This window comes from Strigops habroptila, chromosome 2 (genome assembly GCF_004027225.2).
Source record: "Strigops habroptila isolate Jane chromosome 2, bStrHab1.2.pri, whole genome shotgun sequence".
In the NCBI taxonomy this organism is placed as follows: Eukaryota; Metazoa; Chordata; class Aves; order Psittaciformes; family Psittacidae; genus Strigops; species Strigops habroptila.
The window spans coordinates 39,973,913-40,001,649 of record NC_044278.2 but is presented as its reverse complement, the minus strand read 5'-3'; the positions used below and the strand labels follow the sequence as shown (position 1 = coordinate 40,001,649).

The 27,737-nt window shown below is 37.4% G+C and overlaps 1 protein-coding gene across 1 annotated transcript in view; it reads left to right on the top strand.

The window, feature by feature from the left end:
• The window catches only part of IL1RAPL1 (interleukin 1 receptor accessory protein like 1), a 729,930-nt gene that overhangs the window by 684,809 nt on the left and 17,384 nt on the right, over positions 1-27,737 (top strand). Inside the window, exons 7-9 of the mRNA XM_030476890.1 lie at positions 7,548-7,680; positions 9,594-9,739; positions 20,399-20,542. Of these exons, the coding sequence (XP_030332750.1) occupies positions 7,548-7,680; positions 9,594-9,739; positions 20,399-20,542 (423 nt within the window). The remainder of the gene's footprint in view (positions 1-7,547; positions 7,681-9,593; positions 9,740-20,398; positions 20,543-27,737) is intronic.

Genomic DNA, 27,737 nt, shown 5'->3' with positions numbered 1-27,737 from the left:
TAATCTAACCTCTTTGAAATGTGAAAAGATCAACAGTAAAGCCCTCCTGCTTTTCTAGGTGTTTTCCAAGACGTGACCCAGAGCAGGACTTCACAAAGCTAAAGTTCCAAGAGGTCATTCTGATGATCAGAGACTGCTGAGGGGCAGTGGCATCACTGGGTGCCTGACCTAACTGCCTCAGTTTTGAGGCACAGAGACCTTAAGGAGTATGGTCCCCATATAGGACTAATTACAGCAGTCCTTATGGGACTCCTTTTTGCAAAGGGAACTTCAGGCTGCTAGCTAAGCTTGTTTTCTTACCATGTAGCATCATTAAAAAGCAAAAGCCACAGCACCATAGTCAAAGGCAGTACGGTTGAAAAAGAATCCAGAAACAAAACAGTGAACAATATTGAGCTATGCACAGTGTGGCCAGATGTAAAGTTCCCAAGTCATAAGTCTGTAACAGCTAAAAAACATGTGAAGTTTTACGTTTAAAGCCACCTCCTCTTTTCTTTTTTTTTTTTTAATTTCATTGGAGCTGTTTTGTTATCTAGGATATTATTTTGTGACTTGTATCTAAAAACAGCTATGCTTTTAAAACAAAACGTATTTTTTGATTTGACAGAGAGGCCACAGGAAAAAAGCATTTGAGAAATGCATTTGTCTGAAACAAATCATGAGAAAATATGAGCTCCTACAGTAAAAGTTAAGTCAAGCTTGTAAAACAATTGCAGTGACTTTCTTTTCTTTAGCAACTTTTGCTTTATGCTTGTGATAGTTGTCTCCCACTCCAGCTTCAACTTCTGAAGAGGAATGAATGAAAAATACTTGCTGAATAACTAATTTACCAGCCTGACATTACCATCTATCAAGAGAAGAGACCTGCTGTTAGGAAAATCAAGATTATTGGTTCAGGAGTTTTGTTACCTCTTGTGAAATGAAGGTTAGTTTAACAATGTATGTTAAACTAACCTGAGAGATGTTCTGGGCATTTTGAGCCCAAAGTCCCATTCATCATTTCTTTTTCTGCAGTCTGCTGTGGTGGTTGCTTTCTTCATTGACTTTCTCTCTGACAGTCCTGCTGCTAAAGAGCCCATTCAAAGCAGAAAGGATTTGGGTTTCTTTTCCTTCACAAGCTATGAAGCAGTCCACAAAAAAATCTTAATATTTTTAGGTTAATCTTAGATCTTACCATGTATGTTTTAGTACAGCACCTTATTAAGTGTTGCAGACTTGAATATCTCACAGCTGACAGCAGGGAAGATATAAGCAGCAACATACAGACACCCGTATGTGTCCTGGACCTGTAAGTGTCCTGCATTGAACTGTATTTCAGCAGCTGGAAGCCTTGCAGCATAAAGGACTTTTCATATGGCAGTGGGTGACTATCAGTGGGCAAATTAGTTTAGCCCTATTGTAAATGAGGGCTAGTTTCTAAGTAAAAAAACCCAACCAACCAAAAACAAAACAGCAAAGAAAACCCTTATGAACAAGAACTTTTTCGAATTAAAAAAAAAAAGGGAAATTCAGGGAAGTGATTTTTTAGTGTCTCCAATAATAGTCATATCTACAAATTCAGTGAAAGTTCAAAAGCTACAGTCTCTCTCTGATCTTGTTGCAAACCTTTAGCTGATTTTTTTTTCTTTTCTCTGGTGGAGGAATGGTAGTGTGTACTCTGAATTTACACATTTATAGCCTGAAGAACTTATTCAATATGTAGTTCACAGTCCTGTGGAACCAACATACTGCTCTGCAGCACAGCAAAATATGGACAGGTTTATTAATGAAGAGATATAGCTGCATAATCACACCCAGCCACTTTGTATGGTGCGTGCATGATAATATTTAGTGGAATGATAATACCCAGCCCTTTCAAACCTACATCCAGTGAATTCAGAGAAGAGGGAATTTGTACACTGTATCTTCACAATTGTATGAACGCAAGACTTGATGGCTTGCTAAAGACTTCACAACATACCACTCAGTGATGAGACTAGAGCTTAGCAGTTCCAAGCTTACAGTTACAGTTCAGAAAACATTTTTTTAATTATTTATTTTTTAATTTGGCCTAAACTTCTGTGGGAAACATGCAGCAAGACAGGTACAATCTGATAAAAGAGTACAAGATACCAAGATGTGAAAATATGTATGTAAACTGGAGGGCAAACATAGCAGTAGGTGATGCTTTGTTTAGGCAAGAAAGAAATCAAGAGGAATCTCTGCAGTTCACCCTGCTCTAAGGGAAGACTTACAGATTCCAAGAATATGGTCATCTAATCAAGGCTCATGGCTCAAAACTACCTTATTTTCTTTTGGGTTTTGTTGCTTGGTTTCTTTTCTTAATCATGTTTACAAGAAGGCTTTCAAGAACTGTTGAACTGTTTTAGGACATGAGACTGCTCTGAAAACATGAGCAGCTTCTACCTACCTGCCAGCTGGGCTTGGCAGATGACACTGGTAAAAGAAGTGGGTCATTGACTGTGAGGAATTGCAACCTATTTGTCACACCTAAGAACAGCTTTAACATCCCTCCACTTGGAAGACTGATGTTTTGTCAGTACTTTTTCTCTTATATGAACAGAAAGAATGGTATTTAATTCATGTGTGAGAGATTTTGACTGCATCTGCCTTGGCCTTTTATAATTTCATTTTGAAACATTAACATTGCAAACAAATGGCATACTTGTAAGTGTGTAAGCATTGCCTATGCGTAAGTTTTATAAATGTTTTATGTTGTACAGTAAAAGCAAGTCCTGTATTTCAGTACACTTCAGCCCTCAATATTATTAGATGCTGAGCATGGCTCTCAAGCCCTTCACTTCTATAATACGTTTTGGAGGATTCTTCTAAAAAGAGGTAGCAGAAGAACACTGATAATTGTCATTGCTTCCAACAAAAACTGTTGTCCTTCACTGAAGAATCTGTCAAATCTAAGGCTAGAATGAGTGCCATCACGGTGTACGCTAACTTGTATGACTAATGGTGCAAGTGTAATTTAGACTGCCCATACAAGATGACATTTCACTAACCACAAAACATTCACTATTTGCTAATTACAATAACAGGTTCTTAGCAGGCTGATGTTTTTAATTAGAGCTTATGCACTAGGAATTTACTTTGACTTTTTTTTTTTTTTTTTTTTTGTAATGTTTAGAAGAGAGACAGTGCCCTCTCCTGCACATAGGCTCCCATAGCAGTAGTTTGCACGGTGCCCCAAATGTTGCCAATTAGAGAAAATGGACACAAAAACTGTGTGTTGCTCTGCTGAAGGGATTTGTTGGTTTCAAGGAAGTACACTTCGTTGTGGTCCCTCCTTGCATTCTGCTTTACTTGAAAGCATACTATGTAACAAAAATTGCTCTCAGTTTAGAAGGCAAAGAGCTTTTGCTTAATTTAACTTGAACCCAGTTGGCTAGAGTTGATAGTGCAACTTTATCACAATGAGCAGCAGGAATATGTAGTGCTATATATTCCAGTTTTTACAAACATCAGCTCAGTAAAAGCATATTCATTGTCAGAAATAAGGTTGATGGAGAAATATGCAGTTGAAGCTTACTTTTTGGGTGCTCTCTTACATGTATTTATTATATTATTTCACAGTAAAAAATGATAATCATACTGAGAAGTCGAAAGCCTCATTTTTCTCTTTATCCCTTCTTGAGGATGCTGTGTTTTGGTTTGATTTTTTTTTTTTGGGGGGGGGGGGGGTGGAATGTTAATAGAAACACCATCAGTTTCACTTACTAATTCTAATCTCATGCCTTTGGACTTTTCTAGGGTCTATAAAAAAAGCAGTTTACACAGGACACAACTTGAGACAGAACATTCTTAAGAATTTACAGCATCTCACAGCAAAGAGGACACAGAGAGAGATAGATTTCTCTACTAATTTAATTTAAAAAATGTAGTTGATTTAAAACATGTAGTTAATTTAAAATCTGTATTTATAGTCCATCAAAAATAGACCATAAAACTGTAATAATCCAGCATTTACAGGAAATTTGAAATTAATGGCATAAAAAGCATTCCATATCCATTCATCAAACTTTTACAGTTTTCAAATCACTTCCATAGTTTCTCCCAGCACAGAAAACACATGGAGAGGAATAGTTGTGTAGGGTTAACTGTGGGTGATTTCTACTGATTGGCTGACAGGTTCTTTTATACATTAGCTTAAACATGAAGCTACGCAGCTCTTGTATTTGTTTACTTAAATTTTGCATGCTTTCTAAAAATCTGCAGGCTTCTTAAAACCAGACTGCCCATGCAGAGGAGCTGCAGCTGCCAAACTAGGCATTTTCTGTCTGCTCACCGCAAAGGTGTACTTCTAGGGAAAAATGCAGCCCGTCCTATAGCATACACTCACTCACATGAGGGTAGCTCTGGAGCAGAGATCAAAATGCAGTCCCAAAATACTCTGTCCGCTCCTAATATTGCCCTTCAGGCAGCCTTTGCCCATTACTTACATGTGCCTACAGCTGTGAGCATCTCTGCTCCACCAGGTGAGCTCCACTGCCCTCTGCAATGAGCTGAGAGCTCTGCAATAACAGACCTCCTCATTAATGGTCACAGTTGGTCATTAGCTGGTCACTGAATCTTTCTTGATGACCTGCTAATGAACTTCCCACTGGCTTATTGTGAAGATTGGTCAAGGTAGATGGTATGGGTAATTTATAGCTGAACACCTTGCACACTAATGGCCTTTGCTCAGTGACTGCAGTTGACACAGAACTGCTAAGAGGCATTACATCCTTCCTAATTTATTTCTCAGGTGTAAATATTTCATGATGAATAGTAACTTTGGATTCCGTGTTTAAAAATATGTGTACTTATTTTATTTAAGGGAGACATTTTTTTAAGAATTTTATAAGGAAAAAAGCCTTAATCTTACGAACTCTTTTTTCCTGACATTTTTTGCCCTTTACAGAAGAAGTTTATTTTTAAAAAACAAACCTATGCCCATTAATATTCACCTGTAAAAGGCTTGGAGGTCTGCACAGTGCAAAAATCAGCTCTCAGTGGGTATCTGTTAGCTGCAGGAGCCTGGAGAACTTTGGTGCTTCAGCACCTGTGGTGCCTAATCTCTGCGAATCATGGATAAGTTTGCCAGAAGCTACAGTCCCTTTAGCTATGATCTCGACAGCTCTTAAAAGCTAAAAAGTTTCAACCGGGCCTTGACTTGGTGGGAAAGCTCCAGAAAAAAAGCCCAAGAAGTGACAGTGATGCATTATGTAGCACTCTTCCCTTTAAGACTGGGAGATAATGCCATAGGGGTTATCCAGTTATCACAGGGGCCTGCCTTTGATTTTGATGTGCAGGTACCTTCTGTTTCAAGAGTGATCAGAGTCCACCAGTGCTGTTATGAAGCATTTCACAGCCCTGAACATGTGCTAGATTGGATGACTGTGGGCAAGATATTCATAATCCTTTAAGGTTTTGTATTTTCATTTTCACATGTTCAGGTATGATAATTATAATGCACAACACAACAAAAATCCAGTTTATATCTGCTATGCAACTGCTATAAGAAACTGGGTTTGCATCTGTTAAAATGTCCAGGCAACAACCAGGAAGTTTGTCATGTTCTATTACAGGTTTTCATGCACTTGACCACATTAAGTGGTGTCCCAAGGCTCATCTTATTCCTTGTAAATGGCTTCAAGATTGCAAAAATCTTTCTCTCCAGTGCTTCCAAATGACACTTTTTAAACTGTAGAGATTGAGGAGGTGGGTTTCCAGGAAGGTGTCCTGACCATTGCTCCCCAGGGTGTTGAAACAGGAGCTGCAGTTGAGTTTGAAGAGAGGTTTTGCCCTCTCGCTGAAGATCTGCAGCTTACACTTGAAAATTTTGCCCTAAATGAGATATTATCAAAATGTCTCATTAGTCAAAGATTCATTTTCATACTTGTTGATTATGAATGAGACTCTCCTCTCCATTCTACTTTCAAGAACTGCGGTACTCCTGTCTCCTTAGCAAGCATTCCTGACAAAGAGTGTGGCACCAACCAAAAGTTCATGAAATGTCTAAAAGCAATTTAATTCCTAAATAGCTTGTGAAAGCAATATAGATGGAACTTAGCTTAATGTTGCACATTTTGATTACAAAAATTTGATTCTGCGCCTTTTACAGTGTGGATGTGAGAGTTCAAGCTAGATAGAAGAGACAGATGCTTTTACAGAAAACCACAAATAATTTCAGATAAATAAGGCATTTGTATAATAATTACTCATCTTGTTATACAGAATCCTGCATTTGTTTCCATACTAAAAAGTAAATAAGGTGTTCAAAAACTAATATTTGAAGAAGGTTTGAGAAGGACCAGGTCCTGACCCAAAGCAATGTATTTGTAAGGAAATTCATTGAACCCAGATGGACTTCTCATGGCGTATCGATACAAAGTGGAATAGTGTTAACAATGTTTTTTGGGTTTGGTTTTTTTTGTTTTTTTTTTTTTTAATTTCCAGGAGCTGTCGTCAGTCAGCTTTACTGACTGACCTGAGATAAAAAATTGAAAGTGTAAATAAAATATGAGTTTCATATCAGCAGGAATATAAACTCCATGAAAATGCTCTCCTCAGGGGGGAAAGAGCCACTCCTTAAATCGCAACACTTCCTTAAATCACTGTGTAATTATCTGCTAAAGAAATGCGCATATTGGTTTAGAAGAGTTGGTGCATGTTGAAGCAAACATCTTTACAGCAGCGAATGGGAGATCTTTAACTGTGCGGCTATCCTCTAGTTTTATCCCAACTTACCAAAACACAAAATGCATGCGAAGTACTGTTTCGATCCCTGTCTGTGCTCTAGTTGAAACCCCAAAACCAAGCGGTACTAACACAATGTAAGACTATAAACAGTGAAAATAAACCAAAGTGAAGATGTTATTACATTTTTAATTTTCACTCAAATGATTAAATAAATAATGCTGCATATATATAGAATTTCTACTTTTTGCTGCATGCACTTAATGGTTATTCCTATTCACACAGCAAGACATGTCCCACAATGTACAGAATGAGGTCACATGTATTCCTTTTTCAAGTTTCAGTGTTCAATACTTTCTGCTAAGTTAATTTGGCAGTGAGCACTCATCTTTCTACTGGCTGTCCCTTGGAAATGGTACCCTACAAGAATCTACCAGCCTCTTTGCAGAAACCATTGCAAAGCTGAACTCACACACAGATGCAATTGCACGTCTATTGTACCTAATCTCTATCTGTTTTCAGAGAAAACATGGAAAATCGAGTTAAGTTAGCTCTTTCTGAGAAAAAATGGTCTTTCATTTCCTTGCCAAACATAGAAAGCTTGGTGAAAGAATACAAAATTGAATTCAGTTCTTATGTAACATTTAATTATATTTTTATTGTATTCATTTTCAGAAAATATATTGAACAATAATTGCAAGAGAAGTAGTTACTTCTGGAGATTTTCAACAGCAGCTGGAAATTGAGGGTCTCTACAGATTTTATTTTCTTTTTGAATCAACAAAAGCAACTGAGTCAAAACTTATTTTTGTTTTTAATAGATTTTGAAATAATAAATTTTCTTACATTCTTTGTAACAGGCAGTTCTGCTAATCTAACCTGCCGAGCTTTCTTTGGGTATAGTGGAGATGTCAGTCCTTTAATCTACTGGATGAAAGGGGAGAAGTTTATTGAAGATTTGGATGATAGTCGAGTCTGGGAAAGTGACATCAGGTAAAAGAAAAAGCTTTTTTTTTTTTTTTCCAGTCAATATCTTTTCTTGATAATTACTGTAATACTTGTTATCAATCAGAGACTAACTCAGGAACGCTTTGTTTCTGATCCCTGTTTTTGAAACATCCATTCTTTACCTTTTCAACTCCACCCATACAGAACAGAAAAACGCATGTCTTGGCCAGGTCTGATAGAGATCTGCAAAAGCAGAATAGCTGCCCAATAAGTATTGTGTTGTTAACTGACTGGAACTTGCACAGTGACTTTTTAAAACTGTGGCGATCTACAATAACAACCACTAAGACAGTTACTGAGATGAAATACAGAAGAATAAACACAGCAAGAAAACCAGCTCAAAAGAAGTCTTTTAAAATATGGAGCCTTAAATAAATACTGATGTCTGGCTTCTCTTTGGAATGTTTTGCTTTCTTTTCTTCAAAGAAAAAACTGAGTTTCCTGAGATGTTATCTGGCCTGTGAGAGCCAAGCATCCTGTTATGTGGGCTGCCTTTATCTGCTGAAATACATGTTTTAGAGAGGATCTGGCAATTTACATCATGTACTTCTATGGCTCGTAAAAGTACTGCCTCATTTGGAAAATAAGAAAAAAGTGGTTTTGTATTGAGAATTACATGCTTGACGTAGCGTACCAACTCCTATTCAGTACAAAGTATCTACTTGGATCTGAAGAGAGTTCTTTTTCATTTGTAATTCTGTATGTGTGTATATCGCTGTGCCTATCATTGATAAACCCAGAAATTAAGGCAAATCTAAATGTTCATGAAAAAGGAAGCTAAATAATCATGGATGTGTTATCTACATGGTTGTTTATAATAGAACAAAATAAGCTTACTTATACTTCACCTTTTACATAAGAGCTTACTATACATCAAAAGACATGAAGTTGCACTCATTTTCAGCTAAACCTTGGGATTCTTGAGTGTAGAGACAATTCCTCTAACAAAATCAAGAAGGCCACATAGACATTCAAGGTCATCATCCCAGATACAGGCAAAATGGAAGTGTATTTCACCCCAATGTACTTTAGGTTTATTGTATAAATACACTAAATAGCACATGACAACCAGATCAGCTGTATTTCACATCTAAAGCTCTTCCTAAGCCCTCCAGCCAGAGACTTGGTATTCTGAAGGCTGACAAAAAAGTGACAAGAACCTTGTTACAATTATCTTGGTTTGTGCAGGGAGGAGCAGGAAAGCTAGTTTCCACTTCTTTTGTCAGGTGTGAGGTGAGAGAGCAGCCTGGAAAGGTTTGTCATTTGCTTTCCTGGATTTCTAAAACCACTGATGGGCTTGTTAATAAGGAAAGAAAGCAACGTGAACACAGGTGGAGTCTTATGCAGGAGGTCTTTTATTTATCATCTGTATCAATGAGCAGCATCTGGTATACCCATTCTTTCTATTGATTTATAATACATAGTCAAATTTTATAATACAATCTATAAATAATTTTTCAGACCATAACATGAACACATTGTTTCAGAGTGGCATATTGAGGAACCTCAGAAAGTGCACAAATAGTGTGTTTGGCCCAGACTTCTGGTGTGACCCTAAACCCCAAAATAACTGTTTTCACTTTTCTAACATTTCAAGACTTCACGTACTACTGATCAGGGTCTTCATCAGAGTGTGCAATGATATATTATCAGTGTGTGCATCATTCCTCTTAAAGAAGACAATTAACTGAAGCTCTCATTAACATTTGCAAAGCCAAACCTCCTCATTAGAAGTGAGGAAGAAAAGGGCATGATAGAATTTAATTAAGATTGCATCAAACCATAGCCAGATTTGAAGCCAGAGAGTTGTGAATTGAAAGTAGCATTATTATGTCATGATTATGTAGTGCTCTGCCATGGTACAAGTAGAATAGCAGTGATGGTTGCTTTTTCCTCAGGGTTCTCAAGGAACATCTGGGGGAACAGGAGGTTTCCATCTCGTTGATTCTTGACTCTGTGGAAGAGGCAGACCTGGGGAATTACTCATGCTATGTTGAGAATGGAAATGGACGCCGGCATGCCAGTATTCTTCTACATAAAAGGGGTAAATATGCAGCTTTTTCCCATGAAATGGTACAATATAGGGGTGGTCTGTTTGTAGAGCTTCTTTCTGATGCAAGCATGAATTTTGGTTTCCTGAGATATTAATAGTCAACAATTATTTTTCTCCAGGCATTTGTTTCAAAATAAAACAGAAAGGTGGTTGCTAATTATGGATGTCACTGGGAAGAATACAGTAACACCTTTTAATTGTATTTATATAAAAGATGAATTTAATAATTTATCAACTTTAAAACTAATAGAGGCTCAATGGAGGAAAAGAAGTGATAAGCCACAGGTAATACAACTGTAATAATTTTCTGAAAGAAATAAAGTCGAATATTAGAAAAGCTAACAAAAATACATTCTACTTCTACAAGAAATGCCATCTAAACCCCATGCCAGGGGAGTTCCTGCATAGCCTCTCTGTGGACATTTTCCTTCTAACACATTTGTTTAACACCAACATTTCTGAAGTGAAGCATCATGACAGGAACTGCTACGGACCTTCCTGTTTCTACTCACCACTCACATCCCATGATTCCAGCCTGTCTAATGGCCATTGCCATCTCCCATGGAGATAATTATGGAGAGGTGGAGAATCTCTTGAAAAGCAAGGTTCCCAGATCCACTTTGTTCACTTTATCTCCCAGAGGGTGCTCCTCATGGTTAGGCTTGACAATCCTCACCCTCATGCACTATCCCGCTGGTTTATGAGAGCAATGAATAATCAGGAGCAGTGTCTGTACTTTGCTGCATTACTATGCTTTATTTCTTAGACTGTTTGTAAAGGTGAGCAAACCAGGTTCTTAGACTGGTGCTGAACTACTTACGGCATCTCAATTTATATCAAAGCAGTGATGTCTTCCCTAGTTTTAATCTTGTAGCATGCAAAGTCTAAGTTTAAAAGGAAGCCATAAATCAAGATAGTGTGACTTATTTAAACATATTTTTGTGTACCTCCAATTAATTGAAATAATTTGTAGCCATTTTTCTGAACTCTTGTCATTTCTTCCTAAGGGAAACAGATGTAAATAACCAGGTGTTCTGCTTACTCTGGCATTTGCCATATTTTCCTGAATTTACTGAGATGAGAAATTAACTTATTAAGTAATTGAACCTCAACAATTTACCAGCTAATAGTCATATACTTCTAATTCAGAGAGGTTTGAACCCAGAGAAAGAGCTTAACCCAACACTGAAATCCAATGATTGTCTTTAATTAATAATGAAATTAGTGCATGGAGCACGGAAAAGAAAGAATTTTTAAGGCTTAAATTACTTTAAAAACAATACTTAACTGACGTGTATTGAGTCACATGCTGATGGTGAGTCCTTATTTTCGCTTCCATAGAAGCAGTAACTCCAAGACTGACAACACATAAGTCTTTTCTGTTCTATGCCTATCATCAGCTTTTTAATCTAACAATATCCATGCATAAATTTTGCAAGAGACTACTTTCCTTGCTTCCTTTCTGGGAGAAATCAGATTGTCAAACACACCACAGCATGTGGCCTCATGATGGCATGCTTAAGAGGAAACAATCTCAATATTTAATCGCCCTTATAAATAGTAAAAAGCTAAAAATAGCAAAAAATCCCCCCACTATTTTTTTCCTTCTTTAAGTAAGGCTGAATCTGAAATCGTGATTTGGAAACAAAATCTGTTGTGACCTCAAAAAACAAAAGGTACCTGATAGAAGCCTTCTACTTACTTTGCATGTTGACAAATGGTTCAGTGAAATGATAAATTAACCATGACAGATAAAAATTTGAGCTAGTCTCTCAGGTCTCCTAGGAGTAGGAGCTTTCCACTGCATGCTTAGTCTCCTGTATATCACCATGACAACATTTTGGTTTAGGTTTCCTTGTTTAGATCCATATTTAGTCACTGCTAGGGATGAGTTAGCTATTTATTAATTTCCGATTATTGGCTCAGAACAATTGGGACCTAACAATTAGGTAAATTTGCTTCCTGAACACTTAGGCATTTGTAGAAGTATTAATTTTGACTGGTTTTCTAGTTGGTGGTCTTTCTTTCCAGCAGTATGAGCCAACAAAAATGCTGAATCTGGAATGTTCACTGGATACCTGAAAAAGAAATTATAATCCTTCATATGTGATACATTATCACCAGCATCAGAAGGGATGGGAAAGCAAAAAGCTCTGTTACTGAACAAAGTGTTCCTGGGAATAAACTTATTTAGGGCTAAACTGCAGTGAGGATTCAGGTATAAAATTTAATCCTTTCAAACACCCTTGCAACTGCTGCTTCACCCTGGTCAATATATTTTCTGTAAACTTAAACTTCCAGGGGGAGTTTTGGATATGCCTGCAATTACACAGATCCTGAAAGGGCAAGAAGTTCAGAGTCTAATTCACCAGCAAAAACCTGGATGCATCTTCCTTACTCTTCCTGCTGGTCAGCCCAGCAGGGACACACATTCACCTCACAAAAAACACGAGCAGGGTCCACCCGATGACGGTCCCCACCACAAACCAGTGCCTGGCACATTCAGCCAGAGACAGAGAGCTCCTGGTCTTTCCCTGACATGGCACTGGAACAGGAACCCAGAGCCTCCCAAGAGGAATTTCAGGAGGGGAGCAGAACACAGCTCCTCTGGGCTCCAGCACTACTTGTGCAGGAAAAGCAAACCTGGTTTGGTGATCCAGCACTGGGACAAATCTGGGGCCCCTGGTATCTCTGTCTAGCCCAGATGCCAGTGCTCTGCATCTTGAGGAGCTGAGTCCCCATTTTCTTCTGACCTTCTTTACTTTCAGACTGCCAGTGGAGAAAACCTATGATCTATGGTTTTGTGCAGCCAGATAATCATTTTTAGATTCCTAACTTTTCTAAGACCCTGTGCAGAGGGAGCATTTAACTCAGAGCTAAAGGCAGTAGAGCATTTTAAGCACGAAAATGCCAATGCTGTTTTCTTTTCTGGTCCAGTCCTACAAAAATTGTCCAAAAATAATCAGGAAAAAAAAAAAGAGAGATCAGAACCCTTCCTCCAGCTGTTGGCCAAATCTCTATTACCTTTACAATAATAATTTTCTCTTATGCGTGAGAAAAAAACACACCTACTCGTTATAATCTGAGGGTGATCTTGTTACTTATTGGTGATAGCTATCACTAATCATCTGTAGCAGCTGCAGGTTAATCTTCAGTCAGGTAGAACAATCTTCTAGAAATTAATTTTGAGAGTAGTAGTGACAGCAGCTAAGCACAAATTTATTAACAACAGACCACGTATTGCAGATGATAAAAGGGGTGGATCACACACTATGATTCTATTCTTTTTCACAGATTTTTAATTCATGAAGACAAGCTTATAGTCTATCAATGTAGTTGATTGATAGAAATGTAATGCATAAAGAGAAAAAATGCTGTTCTATAATGTTATGTATTGAAAAGTATGACCTTCATTCCAGAGAAAAGCTTTCATATTCAATCACACACTATGTTGGAAAAACAGATTATTATCTAATTTTGTGATTATTTTTCTGAAAATTCTTATCTACATGTCTGCAGCTAAAATTCTAAAGCAAAAATAATCTCAAATCCTATCTCAGCATTATTCTTTAATGTTGCTGATATTATTTTAAAAGTTTAATAATATACCTGAACTTTTCATGAGAAAGACACCAGAACTAAGAGCAGGTAACATACTTTATGCTTTTTTTTTCTATCTATCACCTTTACTTTCTTCCCATTTTCTTAGTGTTATCTAATTTCCTATCCTGGGCCTCTTTTATGCTCTGAGTTTGTTTTCCTCTTATAGGTGTTCTCAGTGGGCATATATGGATTTTATTCACTATAAGCTAATGAGGGATGGTTAAAACAACTCTTTTTCTGTTGGGGGGGGGGGGGAAGACTTTCACCAAAATAAATTGTTTAGAGGAAGAGCTTTATTCTGTTTGAAATTGCCCAGGGGAATATATGTTTATAAAAGAAACAAGTTAATATTTCTTACAGGAAATGCATCTCAAGGAAACTTGTGAATAGGTGGGCCTTCTTTAAACTCATGACTTACTTATTAATGCATAAACATCATATTAATATTTCCTGTACAATTTAATAGCAAATTCTGAACAGTAATTCTGAATTTTCTTCATATGGTTATTATTAACAATACCAGAATTGCTGATAAGCACCTTAAATTACAGCGTCATTCATAAAATAACATAAATATGTTTCATCACGTACTTGAATATGTTAAGGTTTTGATCTCATGAGCATTTTCAGTCTCTAGAACACAGCTTCACACAGTGGTAGTGATGAGTGACAATTAAGACTTAAAAGAGAAAAGAAACTAGTTCTTTTCTAACCTCTGCAGAGAAACCACAGGTGTCATAACTTCCTTTGCCATAAAGCTTCACGATGCTTCTGAAATTTCTGAATGGGAGATCATAACTTAAGATGTGAGAGCAATGAGGTTTATATTTCAACTTCTGCTGAATTAGTTCTAATTACCTCAACATTCTAGCAAATCTCTGAGACTCAGTAGAAGCAAAACTTGTAAAACTCTGACCCACTTGATCAGTTAAGACCTTACAGATATTTATCTTCCAGTGTATAAAGCATTCAGGTTTTATTCTGCATGGCAGGAAAAGCTTCTTTGCATTCCTCACCAAGTTTTAGAATTGGAATTGAATTTGATTTGGTTTGATTGGAATTTATTTTCAGTGGCCCCTATGGCCACTGAAGAAGTCTTCGGATTGTCACTATGCTGGGAAGTGCAAAGGTTTAGTCACCAAAAAGGTTCATGACACAGGGCCAAAAGTCTAATATCTCCTCCCTTCCTGTCCCAAACCTAACTGAAAGTGACTGTTCTTTTTACACTCAGTCTCACCTAAAATCAGTAAATTAGTAACATACTAAAGACTACTCCCTGAGCAAAACTCTTCATAAGACCATTTTCTTCATCGGTAAGGTTTTTCTCATCTTTTAGAAATTTGGAGTAAAACATCTCCAGTAAAAAGGTTACGTAGGTTGTCAGATTATATAGCATGTGCCTAAATCTAACTTTCCTCTGACAAATCTAATCTTCCTCTGATACCGTCAAACAAGTTGGTTTGTTTAACAGATTCCTTTTTAAAACAGATTTTGTACCACTTTTGTCATAGATCTCTTTATATAATGTCTAAGTGCAATTCTAATCTTGATTGGCAAGGATGAAAATATTTTAAAATAAAATGTCACAAATTGTTCTCATATCCATGCAGAGCTAAATTATTCATTAATGCTATCCTCAGAAAAATGTAAACAGTATGTTTTATGATCTTAAATCATTGGAACTTGGTATTCTATTTTTCCCCACACGTTAGCACCTCCCAGTGCTTCATACATTCATTTCTTTCAGAAGATCTAAAAGAAGCAGTTGTGTGGGCTGTCTGATTTCTGTAGTGCAATAAGCAAATAGAAGCTCTCCTAATCAGTAAGGTTTTAAGTCAAGTCATACACAGTTCGTTTATCTGGGGAAGCTAACCAAAGGTTAATGCAATTCTGCACCATGACATTTTTTTCCTTCAACCTAATGCATAAACTGCCTTAAAATTCAGTGTTCTGTATTTAAATGTAGTAAACTTCAGTAACATTGCAGCATCTATACTTTTTCAACCTTATCCTCTTTTGAGCTAACATACTGCTGGAGCCAGTCAGTGTAATTAGTCTCCTGCTGGGAACAGGTATCCCGCACTTCTCAGAAGAAATAAAAATGTCATCAGTAAGAATATACTTTTATTGTAATAATTTACTATCTCTATTCTAATAATACTGGAAATCCAGCAGCACCAAGACTCAGATATGCTGCCTGCCATACTAATGAACAGGTTAACAAGATCCCTATCTTGTATTTGAACATACATGTACATATCTATATATAATCCCAAACCTGACTAGTTCTTTTTCATAGATGAATTGGGAATATATATTAGATATTGATCTAAAAAATAAAGTGAGAAACCAGTTCTCAATAGTTGTAATAAATAAAATGAAATTACTGCATGGAAAACCATATTAAAAGCTGTAACTAAATTTAGCCACTTTAAGTCAATTCTGAGACATCTACAAGCTTGTATGGCCTATGCTGGAAGAAAGCATATACTTAATGCAAAGAAATGATTTCATGGTCAAGCTATTGAACATCCCAAATCTATTTCTACTAGCATAAGAAGTATTATTATCCTACAGTATCCTTCACTAATTATTCACAACAGTATCCACAAAGCCTTCTAGGTGCCTTAAATACAAATGGATTTTGTTTGGCTTGTTGAAAGAAACAAACAAAAAATCCTAAAAAGTAGAGAATAGATTTTGTACATATATGTGCACATATTTGATATACATACGCTCTATAAAGCTGTGGTTCCATATGCCATACTTTGGAAAGATAAATTGTCTTACAGCCATGCCATAATGAATAGTGTATTAAGGGGGAAAGGCGGGGGAGGGAGGAAGGAGGGGAAGAAGAGAAAAAAAGCACATACTTGTCAATTTTTAGACTGTGAGGGTTTCTTTCTTCGTAACTAAACTCTGCAATGTTTGTCTGAAATGAGACTCAGACAAGTATTCCTGTGTTAGCCAGCCTCCTTCTTCATTTAGGAGAAACACATCCATTTATAACCAAAGCTGCATGTTATGACACATCAGTCTTGCTCTGTTTGTCAGGATCTGCTTTCTTTACCTTCTCTCAGGTGTCGTCATGAGAGCTTTAGTATTGTCTTCGACTGCTCTCCAACATATCCCCCCTTTATATTCATTATCTTAATGTTTTATTTAATAATTTTAGTTCATGAAAGTATACCTAGACAAACAGACTGTCTCTAACTAAACCTTGTAGTTTTGTAAGTTAAATTATCCAAGACAAGCAGTGAATGGAAAAGAATTTAGGCCACAAAGGTGCAAAGATTTATGTATGCGCTAACCCAAAGCTCTGTGAATAGTCCTGTTGACTTCAGAGGGATTACTTATAGTCCATGAAGTTAAGCAATCTGCGTAAGTGATTACAAAATTGAAATCTTAGATAGACTGTAATTGAATTTTGAAAAAGGCTCAGAAATTGAATACACAGCTATAAATCACATGTCCTCGAAGAGTTATAAATCACAAAAAAAGTTTGAAATATAATTATTTTTCTTAGTAGCTCAGCAGTATGTGGACTAATGAATAGAATAAGATTAATTTTAAATTATCACAGATCATTAAATGTGAAGTCCTTGAAGCATGTCGTATAAGTCAAAAGATATGAATCTTTGAAGGCACCCTTTTATTTACTTTCTTGTTACAACTCCAGCTATGATAAGTGAATTACTCTCATGACACAGTGAAAGGAAGTTTATCAAATATTAAAGCCAGGTGAAGATCAAAGTTATATCCCACAAATATGCCTAGTAATTAGGATAGAATCAGTATAAACCAAGTAGATTTATTACCAGAAATATCATGCTGGATATTTGGAGAGAACACATACTTCGGTTCAATTAGCCATCTCCTTCAATGGGTTGCTTGGCCAAAGCCTCCTGATAAGGAAAAAAAATTGTAGCTATTGGTCAAAATGCTTGTAACAAATCTTGTTTTAAATCTGAATTTTATTCAGAAACCAATCTACTACTGCTGCAGTAATCAATGTGTTTTCCCTTGGAGTAGAACTGTTCGTGTGCTACTGGAGGACTATTGTTAATTGCCTGTAACTAAATGATTGCTGTGCTTCTGGATGTAACTCCCTGGCACTCACTCAGTTGTTGTGTTTAACAGAATGCCTGTCCCCCTAAGGGTTAGCTGAGTAATTTTCCTCTACTATTTTCTACATTCAGTCTCAGCTCCTTAAGGAGGGCCAGGTCTATAATTTGAGCAACTTAACACAGAGGCTAAATAGATTTTAAGAGGTTTGCACTTTTTGTCTCTCCCCTCTGATGTGGAATTGTGCTGAAACTGAATCTTTTTAGCATGTAGCCACTACAGGAAACTTGAATTTCAGCAGGAAAAACAAATCACACTTCAAAAGGAATGTAATGCCTGCTGGAGCAACTCTGCTCAAATCACAATTCGCAGCAGCAGAAAAAAATGTTATTGTGAATGTAACCTTACACTCTAACCTTGCTGTTACACTTTAACTGACCTTTAACAGTCACTACATCATTGTTGACATTGTTGACATACACATCACCAACACCCTTGGTGTTCGCAGAGCACCTTTCAGGAGTAACCTCTCCTATGAAGGACTCAGAAGCACCCTCCCCAATTCACATTGGGGAAACCGAGGCACAGAAATATGAAATGGCTTCCATCACCCAAGAGGCCAACAGCAGAGGCAGGACTGAGCTTTCTGCTCCTCACACCTTCTTCAGTTCAGCACAACACAAGTTAATGTTGTTCATAAAATCCCTACAATCCAGCCAGTGTCCCCTTAGGGCACGGTTTAGGGTTTATCATCCTGCAGAAACACTAACTCAAGGCCTGAAAGCAATCAACTTGGTGTGGCACTGTGCCCAGGCCAACCTGTCCCTCCTTCCACAGCGCTGCACAGATGTGGCTGTCCTCCTCCCAGCACTTTGGGGATTAGTTTAGGCATTTGCAGGGCTGGGTGTGAGGATGCTGGGCTAATCACTGCTCCCTCTGCCTCTGAACCATGAGAAATAGCACCCAAGGCAAAGTGCAGACGTGCTGATAGACATTGTCCAGCATAGAGGAAAATACAACTGTACTTGCTGTACTAGATGGATAGAGCATGAAACTTACTTCGTGAACAAATATGTTTAAGAAAAAAACACCATATCTTTTTGATCATAAGTGATCATGATGGTCTAGCAGCAGCACATGAAAAAGTGATTTCTAGTACAGGGTGACTTAGAGAATTTTGTTGTCTTTGGTTGCCTAAATTAGGACAGTTTCATGTGTGTTCAGATAGACTTTACTGCAGTAAAAATACAAGCATAATCTTGAATTATTTTATGGGGAAAAAGATAACTAAGAGGGACTCTGATGGCAAAAGTGATGCAGTGCATTAGCCGGATTTCATGCACAGTGACAGAGAACAGATGACTACCTGCAGTTATTTTTGTCATATAATCTCAAAATCATTAATTTAGGAAAAACTTCTGTTTTCCAGTTGTAAAGTTTTTCTTTGCCTTTAATGAGTCATAACAGCAGGCACATAAATAGAGTATTTTGTGCCTAGCAACCTGAAATATTAAAGCCTTTCTTCTAGTTACCATTAAACAGCTGCATCACCTGTAGTACAAAATGATAAACAGGGTATAGTAAGCCACTGCAGAGTAATTTCCCTTTCCATTTATATTCTAAAATACTGTATTACTCGTATATGCAAACAATTTTTTGTAGGGTGTTTTAAATAATATTCCCTTCTCTGGACCAGAGAAGTATTGAAAGTCTGAAATAAGCATGTCAGCCTTAAAAATAACACAACGGAATTTCCAGCACAGTTTTGGAGAGAATGACATGGAATATAAATGTCTTTTTATTTTATTACATTTTTAGTGTCTTCTAGAGAGCAATGAAATCTTCTTACATTTGCCTCAAAATAATAAAAAAAAGTGTGTGATTCTCAGTAGATGTAGTCAAAGTAAATGGAACTGTCATTTTTTCCTCTAACCTTTTATTTCTCTAATTGAATTGTATTGTGCTGGAGTATCGTATTTGCATAACCACACACACACATAAAAGGTTATTTCAGGGTTACCCTGCTTCACTCGGATAGAAACTGCCCACTGGAAGAGGATGCTGTGAAAATAACATGGAAGTGAGCTTTCTCTGCCACAGATTTTTATGAAGCAAATTGTGTAGCTTAGATTTCCAAGATTCGGTTTCTTGGCATTCCTCAAAACTGAGTGATATTGGAAAAGTATTGGTGGGTGGTCTTAAGATTTGCCATCTATTACTCATTTTGAATTACAAATTTGTTAGCAACGCTCCTCTCCTTCCACCTTCCTTTGTTTAACATTGACAGTTTTCAGTCAATAAGCAAAGTAAAAGTAACAACAAAATGGGTGCCACATAGCTGTGTAAGCTTCCTTGAGCATGCAACAGTTAAGACTGGGAGAGGCAGAAGTCCATGATAGCATATTACTTATGCAATGATAAGTGGCCCCACTAAGAATACTGCTGGTGGTAGATGGTTTTGGCCATATTTGACTAAAGTCCCCATCCTTAGGAATGGAGCTACATGGCAACAATCCCTCCATCATATGAAACTCCAGTGGTAAAGTGCAGCAAAGACATCAGGGGATCATTGTATGAACAGGAATGCCAGAAAGGACAAATTGTGATGGTTTGCTGTGACTGCACATAAACTAACCCCAACTAAAGGACAAGGAAAATACAGATGAACTGCAGAGTGTTGGGAAACTGTGTCATAGATATTAAAACAACTGAGATGTGAGGATGTGGGTTTTTTTGGATGATTTGCCTTCATATCTCTCAATTTAATTTTTTTAAATTTTATTTTTATTAAAAAAAGGTTTATTAAAGGGAAACAAAAATCTTATAATTAGGTATTTCTTCAAGGGCCCTATAACAAAATAAATACATGATTAACCCATCACTCATTATTTTATTTTAATGTTTAATATAAATGTGAGTTCTGCTGCTAATATTTATTTGTTTTGAAATGTGGTGGTTATTGCATTTTGTAATTCTTTGCAGAGCTGATGTACACAGTTGAGCTTGCTGGTGGGCTTGGTGCTATTCTGCTGCTGCTTGTTTGTTTAGTGACTATCTACAAGTGCTACAAGATAGAGATTATGCTCTTCTACAGGAATCATTTTGGAGCTGAAGAATTAGATGGAGGTAAGCAGCTTCTTAGTGTGTTTCCTACTTTCTAAGTATGCTTTTTAGTTCTCTCCACTAAGGCCCAAATTTCATTTCAGTTCAAGATGTGTTAACAACTGCAGTTTTTATTTCTCACTGCATTAGGCACTGACTTGAATATGCATTCCTCATACAGCACATTAGCAGCAGTGATTGCAGAGCTGATGTACGTGCTGCTCTCTGGAGCTCCAGTAGACACCCAAGTCTTTCAGATTTTTATTCCTTACGCTGAATGTAAATTACCAACATTGATGCATTAAAGATTTTCACTTTCTGTCAGTACTGCAAGCCAGCTTCACTTATCCGTAAGCTAGGGAGTCTTCCCTAATTGTATTCACCAAATAGGTAGAGGTTGAAGTGAATCTCAATTTACTGCTTATTTAAACTGATCCGTTTCAATAAACTGTACCAAGTGTTTGGGAATCTACCCAGCAGTTCATTTTCTGAGTTCATTTACCTAATCACTGAAAGAGCAGTTAATGGTCATTAAAGTTGTTCTTTGTTTCAAGGACACTCAGCCTAAACAAAAGTAATCCACAATGTATGCACCAGCTTGTGTCAAATGTATACATATATTTTCTTCTCTTTTTAAGCACTCAAGAAAAAGGTGGTCTTTGCCTCCAGCCTTACTAATCAAAACTGCTGTCGAACAGTGAACTGGATTGAGCTGCAGGCTCTTATTAATTAGGTTTGGTTTCTTGGGTCAGAGCTCCTGATGTTTTATGCTACCACTACGTCTTTGGTGACAGGACCTTCTTTTTTATCGAAATACTAATAAAGGTTATTTTACAGTTCAAGGCAATAACCTGTAGGCAGAATCCACTAAGACATATTAAAATAAATTAAAATAAACAAGCACTTGCCAAATCTGTCACTGATAAGGGAGAAGAGCAGCAGTGGAATTAGAGGTCCTTATATAAGAGGAAGACTTCCGTAATAAGATCACTAGGGAATGACCCATTTCTGCCTTCCATCTAAAAATGCACAAGGATTCAAAATAGAAAATGCTCAAAACAACAAGCTGAAGAACATTAGAACATTTTGTATCCTTCTACTGGATTTACAAAAAGGATTCATTAATATAGCAGCTCAGTGGAGGAAAAAAATCAGGTTATTCTACTTGTTTTACAGAGGAGGAAACTGAGGCCCAGAGGGCTTGTGACTCATAGAGGATTTTGGCAGACACCTCTTTTTTTCAGGAGCTGAGATCCTCTCTTCTCCACAAGCAGCCCCCAGCTTAAATGAGCATGCTTACTTGCATGAATTGCTTGAATTTAGTAATGGTCATATTATACGATGCAGAAATAGTTTAATTATAATTGTTTAAATAGATGCAATTGTTTTCTCTTTCAGTATCAAGAATTTTTACCTTCACTGCTGTCATTTATTGTTATCTCAAATCATTCCGATCCCTTCGCAATATTGCTCTACCAGGTGTTACATGCTTGCTTCTCTCTCTTTTCCCATCCCAAACATTGGTCACCTGGGAACAACAATGCTTTAATCACACACTTTAAACAACAAAAAAGGGACCTCTAAAGGATACTGTTCTGGGATTCAGAAGGAGAAAAACCAATATCCATTCAGTTTATCCTTCTGAACAAAGGTCATTGTTAAAGAAGATAAAGCATGGATTCTCCTTAGATGATCAATGCAAAGACTGATAGCTCGGGTGCTTAATCGCAATAATATAGGAAGAAAAATACTACTTGCAGATTCCTAATGCTTCTATTTGTATTCAGTGTGCTAGCAACATGGTTATAACCCATTGTGCCAATAAAGTTACTGCAGCTGGACTTCTTACTCTGTCTCTTTCACTTGCACTCTTGAAAAAGCAAGAAGACAGAGAGAAAATGCCCCGCAGAAGACCAAGCCACAGCTTCTGCACAAATAAATTGCAGACATACATTGACATCCTTTCCTTTGGCTTAGTTTGTTACCGACAGACACAAAATGCTGAACTCTAATATCTTCTTCTAACTGATTCTCCTGCAGTGCAACAGCAGAGCGCCCACGTGCTAGTCATAATTTACACCACGTTCTGTCATACGGGAGAACATGTAGATAAGCAAACATCAAAATATCACAGGGTTTTTTTTGTGTGTACACTATATTGTACTTAGAGAGGATTTGAAATACTCTAAAAGTGAGGTCCAATTAAAATTTTCAGTTGAAAATCTCTTTTAAAATGCAACGCTTCATTTCTTCCCTGATCAGAGAACAAGCCCTTCAGGATGTCAAATCTCATCACAGTTCCTCTTTTCTTTCCAAGCCTTAGACACATCAGTTTTTCTCAGGCTAACATACACATTTCTGTGGGAGGCATGGGTAAATTGTGAGAAATATTTGAAAACAAAGTATTTAACTGTTATAGCTAACACAGTTTATTACTTTCTGTAAGGATATTGTAGATTAAGCAAGTGATCACAGCTGCTGATTCCTCATTTCTCTAGCTTGCAGCTTTGAATTCCCCATCTTCTTTCTCATCTCAAGGACTAGACTCTCCTGCTTTTTTCTCACTCCTGCAGACACTTCAGCTCAGTTTTGCCTGTATTGTCTCCTGGAACGGGCATTGCAGCCCCTTTTTTTGTTTTCATGGCTAATCCCCTGCCTTTCGTACTAAATTAGAATATGATCAAATCCATCTCACATTTTACTGCTTTTCCTCCCACTCTGTGCCCATGCTTTCCAGACGCCTGGGAGCTGACTCCATACTGGGGGACTGTGTGACAGACACCCTGTCATGTCCTTCAGTGTGGAGCAACACAACATGACATGCTGGTGTTTAGTCAGGCGACCTCACTGTGACTGTCTGACAGATTCCCTGGGAGCTGGAGGACAGGGACAAGAGGAACACTCCAACTCTTGGCAAAGCTGTACCTTTCTCACCTGCAGGTGTTTCCCATGGCCTTGCATCTCAGAGATACAACTCACCCCTACCAGTTTGGTAGAGTGGAATTCCCAAATCTGTTTAAGTGGAGAATTTCAGTTCAAAATCTCTCAACATACACAATGAAGATGATACCTTGAAGTGGTATGCAAACAAAGCATTATCCAGTATTTTTCTGAAAAACCACAAAATTTTCAGAATTAGATACTTCACTGGGAACTTCTGATCATAGTTAGATGTCAGGCAACCTTTTTAGTTTTGCAGCTCTAAACTTAAAAGATTATTTTAAAACACCTTGTCCATAAAGTGCACCCTAATGACTAACACATTATTAGTGAAAGCTACTTTTAGAATTGATATTTTCTTCTATTTTTCTGTACACTGAACTCCAGGACAAGGATTTTATGCGACGTTCATCCTCTGAGGAGTGATTTAGCCTTTAGTTTTAGTGGTTTAGTTTATGTATTTTTATTTTCCAAGGATCTTCTTTTGCTGCCTTTTCCAGTTTTTAAATGACTTGATGAGCAAGTAAACATACTTTAACTACCAGACAAGAGTAAAAATGCAAGTAAACATTTACAAGTACCTGTGATCAGCACATGCCCTGACTTCTTTCTACCTTGCACCTGTGATATTACCATTGTACAGAAATCTACTCTTTGCTTACATGCGAATCGACTTCCAGGCCACCTAAAATCTATGGAAATTTTCCCAAGATTTTACCTGGAGCATCTTTATCCTTTGTGAGACTGCTGCTGCTTTATTAAATCATGCAAGGATCAGTCCCCAGGCATGACAGCCACAGCAGACACAGTGAGGGTGAAGAACGAAGTCAGACCACTTCTCTAAGCAGTACCATTTATGATGCTGCCTTAAAGTGGACAGGAAGCTGAAAGTCACCAAAACAGCTTTTTTCAACTTTTTTTTGTTGTTTCAAGGCCAGTGAGTTTCCAGTGGATGTGCAAATGTCTGTATGCCAGCCATAAGGTATACTAAGGATAAATCCACAAGTCTACAGATGACAGGCTGAAAACTGTTGGACATGGTCAGATAGGCAAGATTACTCAAAATTATGAACTCACATATGTGTTTATATTCCCAAGTCCAGTTTCAGAGGAAAGACCATATGATACAATTAGCAGTAGAAACAGTCTGCAGGCACCAGCCCCTACCATTATGTGGGTACATTTGCCATAAATTGGTGCAAGTGTTTGTATGAAGGAATTAGTAAGCAAGGGGTGGACACTATGATAAAAAAAAACCAAAAACCAAAACATTAAGAGGCTGGCATTAAAATTCATAAGAATAAAAAAGTAGCGATTAAAGAGAAAGTCTGAACAAATATGCTGTAAATAGTTTTCTAATTAAATTTACATAAATATCCTTTCTCACAACTAGGCTGAAAGAAGCCAAGCTTTAGGCTCAAGAACACAAGAAGGGAGAGCTTTGCTTAGCAGCTGATATGATGACCTTCACAATGACCCTTGGTGCCTTTAGGTCCCATCAGCTGTTTCTACAATGTTGGGCAGGAGCTCTACATGGTGTCTTCAATTTTATTCTCAGCTTTCCTTGCCAAGGAAGCCTTCATGAATTGAGGGAAGACAGCCTCTGTGTAGCTGGGGTGCTGTCAGAAAATGCACCTGGGAGACACAACTGGGGAGTTCCTCTGGTTTTAATTTTAGTCCTGCAGGTTCCTGCCCCTATCATGATTCAAATGTGTCACTGGTGAGCTCTCTACATTCAGGAAATTGTGTTTAGATTCGGTACATAGTGGCTGTTTCTTGGCTGGGCTGGTTGCCCTTTCTTGAGATGAGTTTCTACTGCTTGCTGAGGAGAAGAAAAAATCAATGGTCAGATTAGGAGACTGATGAAACAGTTTCTGCCTTGAAGTCTCTGTTGCACCTATGAGTCCTTAGGTAATCATATTTTTGTCCTTATTATTTAGCTGTGAAAGACTAGCATGGTTCATGGACAGACCTATGGGATTGCCCAGATAGTATCTTACTAACTGTCCAAGACAAGAACAGGTAGGATATACTCATTAGTGGTTTCCTGGGTTTCATCCCAGTAAACCTCTTACAAAGCAAGGAAAGGCAGCACTTTGAGATTCTTAATGCTTCAGTGTGACTTAGTTGCTAACTTTCAAATACAACTTTAACTAATGGTTTAGACACCACCAAAGCACTTGTGTAAATGATTATGCTATGCAGGTATAGCTAAACTGAAATTACTGCTCAAGTTACTGACTTTGCAATTACAGAATCTTCCCTGGGGACCCATAGAACATGTTTTTAATAACAGCTTCACTACTGTGTATGTAGTTTTATTGGCTATTTGCAAATGGTGGCAATAAGAAATCCTGCTCTATGAATATCAATTTCAAATTCTATTAAAATCACCGTTAGAAAAATGCAGCTTTCATCTTTCTAAATATTACTCATTACAAAAAGGGTGTTTCCTCTTATTTAATTACAGTTTTACTGTTAGAGAACTGCTTCTCTTAACTCTTCTTGTTTATGCTATTTATTTACATCTGAAATACAACTTAAACCATAAAATCTCAATTTATGTCTCAAGTGAATATGGGATTTGCTAGATTCTGTCCATGAAGCTTACTAATTCAAATAAAAACTTCTGTGTTTTTCTCTTGTCCTATTTTATGGCATCTAAAGTACATGTGTAGCATATATATGTACATATATATAAAAAAACCCAAACAATAACACCAAGAACATCTTTAGATTTCAAACTGAAATATTGTTACAGGTTAGAAAGTCCAGATGTAAAGTAGAAAAAACCCAAGACTACCATATATAAATCCATGAAAACGGAGGTATTTCCTGTTACTCAACCAGCAGCTCTGTCAAATGGTTCTAAATTTTGAATTTTTTTTATTGAAGTCCAAAGTACCTTGCTTATTTCCAAGGTAGGTGAGATGAACACAGCGTATTGGCATCTGATTTAAACAATCTTGGTTTGAAAGTCTGTTTCCAAGCCATTTGTCCCTTAAGGGTTTTTTTTTATATATATATCTATAATGATATACCTAACTTTTCATTGGTTTTGCCTAGATCAAGGCTGTCTTAGCTCCACTTTTCAAAATACTTAACCCAATGCTAACATACAGGTACTGTCACTGGTATCAACAGAACTAAAGAATGTACATAAAATTAAGCATGTATTTTATACAGGTAACTAGTTGCTTTTCTGAATGAAGACCATAATAAGAGTATTGTCCTGGGTTCAGCTGTAGCAGTCATTTTTTCTCCTTCTTAGTAGCTGGTGCAGTGCTGTGTTTTTGACTTTCAGCCTGGGAACAACACTGATAACACTGATGTTTTTAGTTCTTGCTAAGTAATGTTTACTCTGACCAAGGACTTTCTCGGTCTTATGCACTGCCAGGGAGGAGGGGTAGTCGGGAGGGAGCAGAGACAGGACACCTGACCCAAACTGGCCAAAGGGGTATTCCATACCACAGCACGTCATGCCCAGTATATAAATGGGGGAGTTACCTGGAAGGCCTAGATCACTGCTCAGGTCAGGCTGGGTATCAGTCGGCGGGTGGTGAGCAATTGTATTCTCTCCCCTTGTTATTTCCCTTATGATTATTATTATTGGTGGTAGCAGTAGTGGGTTTGTATTATACCTTAGTTACTGGACTGTTCTTATCTCAACCCTTGGGAGCTACATTCTTTTGATTCTCCTCCCCATCCAACCGGGAGCGGGGGGAGAAAGAAGGGGGGGAGTGAGTGTGCGGCTGCATGGTTCTGAGTTACTGGCTGGGCTTAAACCACGACAAGCATCAATTCTTGACATTTCTTCCATTTTTCAGAGTTTACATGACACTTTCCATCAGCACCACTTCCTAGTTTCTCCTTTTTTAAGCAGTAGCCAGTTTCTTCTATGCTTTCATAGATAACTGCTGTGCCATGTTTCTGTTAGGCAGTTACCATTCAGTCCTTCAATAGCTATTAACAATACGTTTTTTCTTAGTTTGGTGTTTGACCTGCAAATAATTCATAGCAACCAAGAGAATAATTTCTATCACCATCTTTTACCTTTTTTAGGCTTTTTAGTAGTCTGAAGCTCTTATAAAGACTTCTCAGTTTTCATATCTGTCAAAAGCAACTAAGAAGATTAATGATTCATTGGTTTCTTATATTAAAAGTAGAATGTCTTCAGTAGTAGTACTACGTATAAACTTCCATGTTAATGAGAATGACTGAGAAATGTTTGAGATACACTCTTCATTTAGTTAGGAATACAAAATTAGACTAAATATAA